Source organism: Rhopalosiphum maidis, chromosome 1, assembly GCF_003676215.2.
Source record: "Rhopalosiphum maidis isolate BTI-1 chromosome 1, ASM367621v3, whole genome shotgun sequence".
Lineage (NCBI taxonomy): Eukaryota > Metazoa > Arthropoda > Insecta > Hemiptera > Aphididae > Rhopalosiphum > Rhopalosiphum maidis.
The window spans coordinates 13,653,855-13,667,011 of record NC_040877.1 but is presented as its reverse complement, the minus strand read 5'-3'; the positions used below and the strand labels follow the sequence as shown (position 1 = coordinate 13,667,011).

At 30.7% G+C, this 13,157-nt stretch overlaps 1 protein-coding gene across 1 annotated transcript in view; it reads right to left on the bottom strand.

Annotated features, from left to right (window-relative positions):
* Positions 1-4,079: 4,079 nt before the first annotated feature.
* LOC113558837 (transmembrane protein 132E) overlaps positions 4,080-13,157 on the bottom strand; it is a 60,009-nt gene continuing 50,931 nt past the window's right edge. The window contains exons 6-10 of the mRNA XM_026964411.1: positions 10,455-11,253; positions 8,750-9,040; positions 8,107-8,515; positions 5,443-5,633; positions 4,080-5,360 (exon numbers count right to left, since the gene is read on the bottom strand). Coding sequence (XP_026820212.1) covers positions 5,086-5,360; positions 5,443-5,633; positions 8,107-8,515; positions 8,750-9,040; positions 10,455-11,253 — 1,965 coding nt within the window. The 3' untranslated portion in view covers positions 4,080-5,085. The remainder of the gene's footprint in view (positions 5,361-5,442; positions 5,634-8,106; positions 8,516-8,749; positions 9,041-10,454; positions 11,254-13,157) is intronic.

Here is a 13,157-nt window from a genome sequence, read left to right as displayed (position 1 = left end):
AACATAATTTTTGTAGCTGAAAATCCTTATAGGTACTATGGCTTATCTGTTTACTATATAATCGGCTGTTCTATTGTAAACAATTAAAAATATAATTTACTTTTCTTGTAATTGATATGATTCAAACCGTTGAAAATCGAACTGTAGGCTGTGGCGTGTTTGTCAAAAACTCACTTTGGTCACATCACAGATATTTATAGTATTATTATTGACTTTTAATACGCTAATTAAGTCTAAAAGTGACGATGCGTACTTTAAGAATTGCGGATTCGTGGAAACAATTTTAATGATATTACGTATTTTAGTGTGCAGGTATATTATTTTAACGATAATAAACTAATAACTTACTAATAAGTTATTACTTTATTAATAGGACAGAGGGAAATGTGCAAGCACTTATGCACTTAAAAACCCCATAATATGCATTTAAAATATGCACTTAAAATTTTTTTTAAATTATTAAAAAATAAATAGCATGTAAAACAATTTAAAACAATTCCATAATTTAAACATATTTTATACCGTATCCAAATAAACAAAATACATTTTTCTTAGTTTTATGAGTCTTCTTCTAGCACTAAAAAAAAAAAAAATAATAAATAAATCCTAATCGAATAAAAGTCCGCATAGTGCGCACACGGCTCACTGTGGTGATGATGTCGTAGGTATGGTGTTTGACGTTAGATTGTTAACTATCTGTTAATACAATTAATTACGGAAAATTAATATTATTGGCTTATCGGCGATCCTCTGCAAGCACTTCTAGGAAAAACGTGTGTCCACGGACAGTCAAAAACCATATTATACGACAAAAATAAATACGTTTTTATCCAAACATTTTGACTGTATTGTATAAATAAAAATGTCTGCGTTGAAAATGCGTGAAAGCATGAAGCGTATTCGTTTTGTACTCTGCTATTCTTATGACTGTGCAAAACAAATATGCAAATGCTACAAGTCCTCTACCCTATTTATTAGTAATAAAATAATAGCTATTTTATTTAACAGCAGTAGAAATCTACTTATTCCTTGTAAGAGGCTGCCTAATAACTAATGAGTAATAGTTCCAAATGTTTCTATTACCCAGCATTGTGGACACAAGAAACGATTATAACTGTCGGCCGATAACATGACTTTTTAATATTTTAGAATTTAGCTAATATTATAATCTCATTGGTGTTTCTCAATATTTGTATGGCGATACACTAATAAAATATTTCATACTTAATTTAAATTGCTAATGTAAACTCAAAAATAACTAAAAATAAATTAAAAATAAAACAGAAATAATGATAAATATCAATAAGATATAACTTATTCGTCATACAAATTTGAAATTAAATCAAATACCTATTAATTTTTGCAAGTCATGTTAACTTTTTTTGCGTGCCTAGTGTGTTATATAATATAAGTACCCAGTGACACATTTTAAATTTTCTGGTGACACTACTGACTTTGATAAAGAAATACTTTATTAGATTATAACAATTTAAGTTTATCCAATATACTTGTAACAATAATATGCTGTTACGATGGCTATCCGGCAAAAGTAGATACATGGCTGAATATTTGCTAACTTAAACACTGAAAATAAACTTGACGAAATTGCGTAGGTAGTCCTTATCGATTTTCATTGCTTCAAACGAGTCCATAGCTTGTATTTCTAAAAATCCCTAATTTTAGCAGATAAATGTAATAAAAATTTACAGTTAATGTATAAAATATAAATTATGATGTATGTATTTAGATTAATTTCTGCCATTTATTTTTAATATAATTAGTTTACTCTTACTGCTTTGTTGATTTTATAGCAACGCATATTCTTGATTTTCCATCATATTCAATGGATAATAATATTATAGTTCCTTTGATGTTTTAATTTTTAAGTGCCTATATAATTTAGTCATGAAATATAACTAGGTAAAATTATTAAGTTACATTACACAATTCTAATGCCATAGAATCAAATCAAACAATTATTAAATATGTGACACATAAATCAGTGTTATGTATAAATAAATCTGTAATCCATAAATATGAATAAACGATATAATATAAACATAATAAGCACGGTCCTTTAAATTAGGTGCTATTACTGCCGCGAAAAGAAAATGTACAAATGCAGTTCTCATTTCGTATACATAGAATTCATTGTACTTCGTCAAATAGTCAAATATAGTCAACAACATTTAAACACAACTTACAATAGTAATAACTAATTAATAATGTTATAATGAAATCAATCTTAATGCTATAATAATTATATAACAATAAGTATAATTAATAATTATATTTAAAACCTAAAATTGCCCAAGTTTGTATGATCTACACATCTATATACTCATAACAATCATAACAGTATAACACATTATTATGGTTATTATTTTTAACAAGCCAATAAATAAAACCAATAGTAAGTTTAATAAATTGTTTATTTAAAATTAATATCTGCTCACATCAACATAACAATACTTAAATTGTAGTGTGTCAACTACTACTTCTACTTTAAAATCTAATAAAAATTATCATTTTGGTGAGATAATTGGACAATACAGATCACAACCCGGTACATACGAAGGTAAAACATTCAAAAACATTGATATTTATTGAATAAATTATTGACCGAATTATGAAAGGAGAAAATGAAATTGAAAAAATAAAAACAAAGAAACGGACTGAAAAGTAGGAAGGAAAAAAAGTCAAATTATCGGAACTCAATACGTATTCTACAAAGCAATAAAATATACTTTAAAAAAAATCATAATAATAATAATATTGAAACAGGTAAAGAAAATACTAAAAAGTAAAATAATTCTATAAAAAAAAAAAACAGTCTCATTGGGTCGCGTACGACGTTTCTGCGCTTCATCATTATCGCAAAAATACTTATACACAAAACAAATGAAACATGGGTAAAAATTTATTAGTGGAAGCTTCTGCGTCCAAAAAAAAAAAAAAAAGGAGGCAAACAATATATATATAGTTTTTTTTATACAACCTACTTGATCTACGACTTAAACATAATATACATATATAATATAATATAATTTATAATATAATATCAATATATACTTTGACTAGAAATAATAGGTATTTTTTTATATATAGGTAGTTCGTTTGCACTATTTAAGTTCAAAACATTTAAATGATTAGTGTTTATTTTCAAACTTATTAATATACTGTATTTATTTTTTAACTAATACGGTCCAAACGGGTAGTCCTCGAATGTCGTGATATTGTTTATTAAGTATTGCATAACATATATAATATATGGACGGCTGTATGATTTTTGATTAGCTTTGAGAAACTGTTTTTTCCCCAATTATTTTTGTAAGTAGAACTAATAACGTACCTAATTTTGGTATTAATACTATTTGCACAATGTACATACATACGCACTGGGCAATACCTACTGAAATAATAGGTATTCAAATATTCAATTTTTCAAATATGTCATAAATCATAATAGTTTAGAATCGTGTGATGAGGTTATAATCGAAAATCTGAAATACAAGTCTGTCCAACAAAATTATATTATTTACATTATCACAGAAAAATAAAACTAAAAAAAATAATACCGTTGTACTGTCACAAATGTTTTTTTTTAATGGCACTGAAAAATTAAAAATAATGTACTTTTGACTAAATACATATTTAAATAAATTAGAATACCTATTGTAGAATGTGTGCGTATAAATGTTCACCATTAATGTGTGACTTTTGTTTAATATTATATCTTATATAATTATTTGTGATTAGGCATTGTTTAAATATATTATAATATTTGTGGTAACTGTTTAGTTTAAGGGGACAATTCATCGTGGAATACCATTATTGTTTATAAAAACAAAAACTACATTACATAACATATAAATGTACAAGTTACAATTTGTTGAACTATTCATTAAAATATTAAATGTAGTATTTGATATTAAAAGGTATTGAAAAACATTTTTAAATTTGAATATTATGTACAAAAGTATATAAAATAAAGTTGCAAGCGATAATAGGTTCAGACTAAAAAATTAAAAATAATCAACAATTAAATTTAACAAAAATGTTTAGATTAATGATAATATTGATTTAAAAGGGAAATCGCTTAAATAATATTATCAAAATAGTGATACAATAAATTAGGAACATTCAGATAAACACGTGTAGAGCGAAATTGGAAACTTAATTATTATTAACAGTGGCAATAATTGTCGTACATATTATAAAAAATAGGAAATAACGAAGGTATCATTTAGCACAGATGTAACACGAATTATCTATTCTTATTTTTATTATTTTTCTATCTGTTATATCATTGTGATAATAATATTTATAACAATGATTTGGGTTAAGGAACTAATATTTTTGTATAAATTTACTATTATAGAGAGAGACTATACAAGCTTGTTTGAATACATATAATATAGTATTATAGTCTAGAAGTTAATTTTTTTTCTTCATAATGTAAGTCCGAGAAATAAATCTTAAGTAGATAGTTCAAAACATCAATATATAATTATATTTTGTATATAAATTTAGATAGATTAGGTTTATTTTAGAAAGAAATTTTAGAAGATACAATTAGTAGCAAAGGCTAATAATGTATCGACTATAGATATCGTGTTTATATAATAATTATAATAATTGGGTCATTAGGTATCGTTGTGTTTTCAACAACCGGAAACAACCTAAGCTTAAATCTTTATTCTAGAAATTTGGGTCAAAATTCACCTCACAACCGTAAACGTGAAAATAGTTAACATTATTTTCATCGCATTTTTCAATGAAATACTGAAGTTTACGATTTATACTTTTTGACGTAAACTAATATAGAGCGTATTTTTAATATCATAGTTATTTATAGCGTATATAGTTCATACAACGACAACCTTTGAATTAATTGACTTTTTATGTGCGACAATAAGATCATTAACAGAAGTAGTGAGGGAACCGGGAGCGGCGCGAGCGAGGACGGGAGTTAGGTAAATGGCCCACGTGTAGGTTCATTGCAGTGGTGTGAGTGCATGTATGGTTACTGATAATAGGGAAGGGTGTGCAAAACGACATAGGTATGTGATTGGCCACGACAAATTAAGCGTTTGACTCTTTCAGGTTGTCAAAATACTCCATCAGCTGTTTATAATCCATGCCAAGGTTGAGGTCATCGAGTTTGATAGTGTCACTGTTACCGGCGTTCTGATGCTTCTGATCTGCGGACGCAGGATCGAAGGCAAACATCGGGTTCCCAATGATTGCCGCCCGTTTTACATCCATTGATCTCCGGTTACAGGTTTCGACGAATAGTGGGTCGGAGTTCCTCTCCGGCAGTTTAGGGTTACCAGCAACCGATGAGGATCTGCCACCACCTGAGTGAAAAAATACATATACAAAATTAAGAGACATCTATGTAGACCAGAATAGTTACTTAGTCATTAAACATTTACACACCTTGACTGCGGTTACGGTGATGGTGATGGTGGTGATGGTGTTGCCGTTTTGGAGGTGGTGGCGCTTGTTCGTCATTGTCATCGTCACCAATCATTATGTTGTCCACGTTATTCAATTGCGTCCTATGCGGCGGCACCGGTGGCCTGTAATCAGCGGGTTTCTCCAGGTTTTGGTCGTTCGGTGTTGGAAGTCTGGCAGGGAATTAAATCAAATAAATAAATAAAATACAGTTAGTATCCCGCACTATGGTTTAAAAACACTACTGGGATTCTAATATAGCGAGTGTTTTTTATGAAAAAATATAATTTGTTGTATATTTAAAAATAATAAAGTGACTTTTTTTTATAATCTATAGTTATTAGTTTATAATGTTTATATCATCAACTGTATTACTGCAATGTTATAAAAATACTCATATACGTACTATTTTATTTAGAGCAAAAGTAATCGTTAATAAAGTAGGTAGGGAGAAATACGTTCTACATTCGTAAAAGGATTAAGAAATGTAATATATGGTTTTCGTAGATATAATAATAAAACCATTAATATTTTGGAAGTGCTTAGCTACATAATATGTATATACTTGAATAAATAAATAAATAAAACTAAGGTAAAAACACAAAATTAAAAAATTAAATTGTGAAGTTTACCATCATGTACATTATAATTTCATACAAAGGTACTTAGAATGTATTTTTATTGCCAATCTTCTATGCCATTAAATTCTGGGGCGTCAGTTGTAAGTACATCAATATTTTATTATTACAGTTTTTTTTTTATTGTTTTTACTAAAGTACTTAAGAAAATTTCAACTTTCAAGTTGTACGAATAGAAATTGAAAATGTTTTATAAATAAAATATTGTATTAGTCAATAGGAACGCACTGAACGATGAATATTATTTATTTAACATCATACTTAAATTTAAATAAACACAGTAAAACGTTAAATGAAGGAAATACAAATAAACATTTCTCGCTCAGTTAAAAGTTAAGACTCTTTAATATAAAATACATAAATTACTTAAACTGAAGATAGTAGCTATTGGAAATATACTTCAATTAAACTTTGAAACGAAAACCATACAATTATTTCTCTCAAGTCATTAATATCAATATTCAATACGCATTTAATATATATTTATACTTCAACTATTTTAACCGACAGTTATAAAACACATGTACGTCGTACTACAAAACAACGATAACTAATAGTACCTTCTTAGAAACATAATGCAAGTGTCATATAAGATAAACAGAATTTTACAGAACAAAAGTAATAATTTTTTATAATATTTTCTAAGAGAATTTTTGATCATCATTATAAACACAAAAACGCTAGTTTTAAATATATTATTTTACATTTAAATTTATAAAATCTAGAAAAATTTTAGGCGATAGGTATTATAATATTATGTGTAGTGTATAATATTTAACTTAAAATAATAGTACTTAAAACGTTTAATTAAATTGAGTTACATATTTCACTAAATTCATCTTATTTTAAGTTTAATGGATACTTATTATTATTGAGCTACTTAAGAAATATAATAAATCGATAATTTTCTCAACCTTCACTATAATACGTATTAAGTGTAACGTAACAAAAAAAGGTCATTGCATAATAATGATGATAGAGCACTGTTGGATACAGTGGAAAACTACGTAAGTAGTAAAAATAAAATATATTTGAACTGATTAGATGAGGAGAGGTACGGCAACAATCAGACGAGTTTGTAGAGGCTGGCTATTTACGCAGCTAAAATAGTAAGGAGTAGAATTCAGATACTAAATATGGACTTGTAAATAAGAACGATGAAACAGCATTGCCAAAATACTACCAAAAACGGAGTAGTCCGATATTTCAGATAACTCATGTCATAACGGAATTGTTTACAAATAATATTTCCGTGGGTTGTAGAGAGGAGGGGAGCCAATATTATCGAGAACTTCAGCTGCTTGTGTTAAACGTAGTTACGTGTAATGATTATGCAAATTGGGGATTGACGTATTAATACATTTCATTGTAACATAATATTCTAAGAAATAACAACGAAATTGTTTAAGTCCAAAATATAATGTAATATCTATATCGACAAAGTTTCTACATCACATATTCAACTCCTTGTTTATCAGCAATACTGTAAATATTTTATTTATAGTTTATTATGTCTGTCAGACGCGATCAGAGTAGGATTAACATAGGTGTAAAAGGGATTTTTGCTTCGGGGCGGTATCTTTCACGTATTCATATAGTATTATATATTATGAAATATAATATATTTTGTTGTTTCAATAACTCTTTATTGATAAGAGGTACCAAACATGAATTGCTTTAGGGCGGCTCTGATACTTAATCTGGCTTTGAACGTGATCAGAAGGAAACTTTAGTAATCGATCGGGATCAAGTTCTGACGCACTGGGAATGTAGACGTTGTCGTGTTAACGAGATGCATCATATAATAACAAGAGCAAACCACGCAATATCTAATGCGTTTGACCGAGAACATGTCACGTTTCGATCAAAAACATAATGGGTAGCAGCAAGTGGTCCAAATGTTTTCGTACTACTTCCCGACCATCCCTTCCCGAACCGTTGACGTTGTAAAATAGAAGTGTAAGAATCACTAAAATATAATCTCTATGCCGTTAAAACTGCTACTTACACTTTCCATAGTTTATTGAAAACAATATTGCCGTTGGACAGCCGGTCTTTAACGCTGTACGTGGAAGTATTGATTTGCGGAGGAGGATTTCTGCTGCAAACTTGCTGTTGCTGCTGCTGGTTGCCACTGTTACCACTACTGTTATTGTCCACGCCGTAAATGGGATTTGACATAATTCTCATATTGTGCTCGTTGATTTGGTTGTTATTATTGTTGTTGTTGTGTGATTTGTTGCCCATGGACGGTACAAGCATGCCGGACGAACGTTCTAACGTAGATCTGCCTAGCCACACCCAATCATGGGCGTTCATAGTCGGTTCATCTGACAAAGGTTTGGCACTACCGACACCTCCACTAATACCTCCACCACCGTCCTTAGCCCCGTTCATGTTACCCATGAACGATTTTGCTAAAAAAACATAATAATAATACTATTATTTATAAAGTTAAAGTATGATTATAAAATAAAATATTGCAATGTGAAAACAAATTAAAATTAACCACTAAGTCTACATTTGAGAATGACTTCTATACTTTTCAATTTTATAAACGTCGTTCTCAAGTAGATTTCATGGTAAATTATTATCACAATTCGTATCAGTGCATTCGAAGTATAATATCACCGAATATAGGTGGTTCTTACTCATCAACGTAGTAGTGGGCATTTCCAACGAGTTCTGTTTGTATTTGGACGCGTAGACGACGCACGATATGACGAACGCTACGATGGCGAAGCAAAGAGCTGCCAAAAGGGTATACAAGCCGAGTTCAAATGGACTCACGTGAGCGGGTACTTTGTGGGCGTGCACGGTTGTGCTCCCAATACCGTTGCCGCCGTGGTTGATAATATTGTTTTGATTATTGTTGTTATTGTTGTGTTGTCGAGCTTGCACTGTGGGTTCATCGTTGTTTTCGTCTTTGATGCCAGACATTCCTAATGTCGAATTAAAAATTTCGTATTATCAGCTGGTCGGTCAAACAGTTACGTCAGCAGCATTGTAAAATGATTACAATTTATTTTAATCCCATTGTCATAAAATTTAATCGAGAAACGTACAATTTGGAAATTTGCATTTTAAAAGCTCTTCTTGAATTTTATTATTTCCTTTAAATTGCTACGAATACTATGTTAAGTTGTTGACAAAACATCTTTTAATTAAAACTGTAAATGTATTATGGAATTTGAATAACTATTCTACAAGCGAAATAGCTAGCGAACGTATACGGTCTAAAACAATAAACTGTATTAATCCAATTCCAGCGTGTGCGCACGGCGTTAAATTCAATTTAGTACCACTTATATTGTGTTCTAATGTGAAAGTTAGTAATTTGAAAAGTAGTCACGGTTTGACGATAAAGTAATTTAGAGTGCTTTTAATGGATTTATTATGACAATAATAATCGTGAACAATAATCAAATATGTAACAAAAGAGCAATCCACCATAAAATTAAAAATATTACTAAAGATTTTGCTATATAAAAGTGAGAAAACGCCATAATAAATTAACGTAACAAAAAATAATATCGCACCGTCTATCGGATAATTGATGGAAACGCCTAATGAGCAAAAATAGTTTAGAATTTACAGCAGCACGTCATGGTTGATTTACCTGTTTAATATTTTAATGTAAAACATAAAAATCGATTGCAATATGAAAAAATGTCATCTTCGTGAACAAATACTAGAAATAAATTAAAATCGGATCGCGTGTCGAGAATCAAATTATGTACATTAAATTATTTATATTTTATGCGACCCGATTTCATATTTTTGTGGACATTATAAATCAGTAGGCACTAACGGTATTGCGTACAGTAGCAATCAAATTTAATTTAATACTTCCGACGTGACGCGAAATTCGCCAGACAAAATGTTCCTCGTGAGGTTAAGCAAAAAATAATAAAAACGTGGGCGAAATAAGAATGGTGATTTGGCGGAGTTCTTTGTGGTTGTAATACTGTAATAGTAATAACGGACAGGGAGATAAAAACGACGCGCACACTGTAACTATATCATCATTGCAAAATGAAGAAGTGGATGATAAAAGTAAAAACGAAAACTATGCGGCGGAGACAACTCTATATTATATAAATGCGCGTCAACAAATCCATTTTCTTAGAAATGTCGTCGCAAACTCGCTTTTACAGCGCGCACTCGGTTTAAGTTTATCATAGAAAATAATGGATTCGCGTTCGCTTGCACGCAGGACGACGCACAATACAATTATTCTACAAAAGTCTAATTACATATATTATTATTCACCGTATGTTCACATGCACTATAATAATATATATTATAATTTGTATAGTGTTATATTATAATATGCATATATAGACCGACACTTACCCGCCGAGTCTTTGTTGTGATCCTTTTTGTCGCGGGGTGGTCCTACGTTCAGCACGCCACTGCCGCCGCCACCGCCACCGTCGTTCTGCACGAACTGTTCGACTGAGTATGGAGACGACGAAAAGTCCACTTGGACTTCGGCCGCCGTTTCGCTGAGCGTGGTCGGTAGGACGGTCTTTCGGCCTCCGCTAACTGCCTCGTGTTTGCCGCAGACGTCGGGCGGGCCGAACGACACGCGCAGCAGCTGCCCCTTACCAGAACCGACGGCTATGACTCGCGGATGCGGCGAGGCGGCCATGGGGGCAAACGCCACCACGTCGGGGTTGGTGGACTCGACGCGGAGCGCGTAGTCGGACATGGCCACCGACCGCAGTGGTGTGCGCGTGTCGTCTGTGAACCACAAGTCGATGTCCAGCAGGCCCTCCTGGTACTTGGCCGTCAGCTTCCTGGTCACGGACGTCTCGGCTATGTAGTTGTTATCCACAGCCGCGTCCGGCCGGATGTTCAGCTGCAGCCCGGACACGACGTTAACCGCCAGCCGGGCCACGCTCACCTTGTCGCTGACCACTCGGATCTCCTTCGACACGAGCACGTGACCGGATAACGCTGAGATCACCTGCACCTCGGTCCGGCCAGCGTTATGTCCACGCACGATTTGCCCAGTGATGGACGCGACCCGCGGATCCGACGACCGCAGGTAATGCAGCAGCAGATCGGTCACCTTTAACCACGTCCGACGGTTCACGAAGTAGCTCACCCGGCCCGAATCATGGTCCGTCGCCTTGAACCTGGCGTATATCTGCAAACGACGAACGTCGGGTTAAATCGAAGAACTAAAAGACGTATATACGATTTGAATTTTTAACATTTTTGTCTATACATTTTAAAATATATCTATTGAAAAATTACGCACTCATCTTAGGTTAGGCTATTATTAAATTTTTTAAATTGAAATACCTTAAATTAAATAAAGCAAAAAAACAAACATTTTTTGAAATATTATTATTTTTGTTTGAGTTACTCAACAATTTAATTTAATTTCCGGAATTATTTTCTATGATTAATTTGAAAGTACCTATAAAAAAGTTAAAGAAATTTTAATTTGATTTACTTATTGTATTTATCTACTGCTTTATTAATATAAAATTCATCTATCAATAGTATATCATTACAATGAATAAATTGTATAATTTTGATTATTTTTTTAATAGTTGTTGTTAATTTAAAAAAGGCGTAACTTTAGCTCTTTTATGAATTATATTGTATATGTACTCACATTTGTAATTTAATCTTGTAGAAATATGGACATATAATATAAACATTAACATTTAATTGAACACTGCTCAAATCACTGCAGGATATCATGGGTTACGGATTTATACAGTTTTGTTATTATTATATGTTATTACTATTATTTAGTTCACTAATTTAATTGCTAATATATATTATTAATAATATATATATTTTTGTTCTAATTTAAAAATGTATTACCTCTAATTTAAGCTTTTGGTGAAATTAAACGGTTTACGCATTATATTATTTAATATATCTGAATAAAACGGTATCATCGTTTGTTTACAAAATAAATACGTGATATTATTATTTTGAATTTTAAATTTTTGATATATCTGAATAAAACGGTATCATCGTTTGTTTACAAAATAAATACGTGATATTATTATTTTGAATTTTAAATTTTTGAATCAAAAGTAAAAATTTAAATAAAAATGTTATTCCTACAATAATAATGAAATTCTGAATTTATTGTCAATTTATACATACTCAGTAAAATTGTTATATTTTGAAATTAAAAAATGTTACTTGATCATATATGTTTAATATTTAAGAAAATCTCTGGTGCATGTGAAGGTCAGTCGATACAATAAGTCTATTAAATGCGGTTATCGTTGATTTAGAATATACACCTGACCATTAACTTGAAGCACGTGATTTTCGAAAATTATATTATATCGAATCATTCGTATTACCATTGAGTATAGATAATGCTGTAGATACTCAATGGTATGATATTGTTACAAATTAATGTACGTAAGACGTAACCCGATATAGGAGCGAATGTATATTATAAACGTGAATCGAGAGCTCAGAAAACGTACCTATATAGTATATATACGACGGAGGGTGTAAGAGGGAAATACCGCGCAGTGATTCTACCTCGTTTCAATCCGATTCGAGTGCCTATTGTAACTGTTCATTAGTTTTTATTATGATTATTTCTTTTTTTTCTTCAGTATACGTGTGTGGTTTGAAATGTTTAATTAGGATGTTTTCAGAGATAAAATCATATAGTATAATACATCTCTTTCCAAGATTAAATAACTACATATTATGCGATGTTTCCCTCGACGACTATATTTACGATGGTCATTGTCCAGTTAATCCTGAGTTAGGATTTAATTCATTAAAATCCCTGTTTTTATATAATCCACATTTTAATACTGCATTAAGGATTTTTTGATAAATCGTTTTTAATTATTATTTAAAAATTAATATAATAATAGTCACATATAGGAGGTACTTATTCGTATTTTGTGAGGTATATATTTTATCATTATTCGTATAAAAACAAAACTATTGTATAACTATACCTGATTATATTTATTATTACAGACTATAATTAATATATTTTCGTATCTTCCTGGCGATGGAGATTAGAGTGTCTTAGATAATGTAATAAATTCT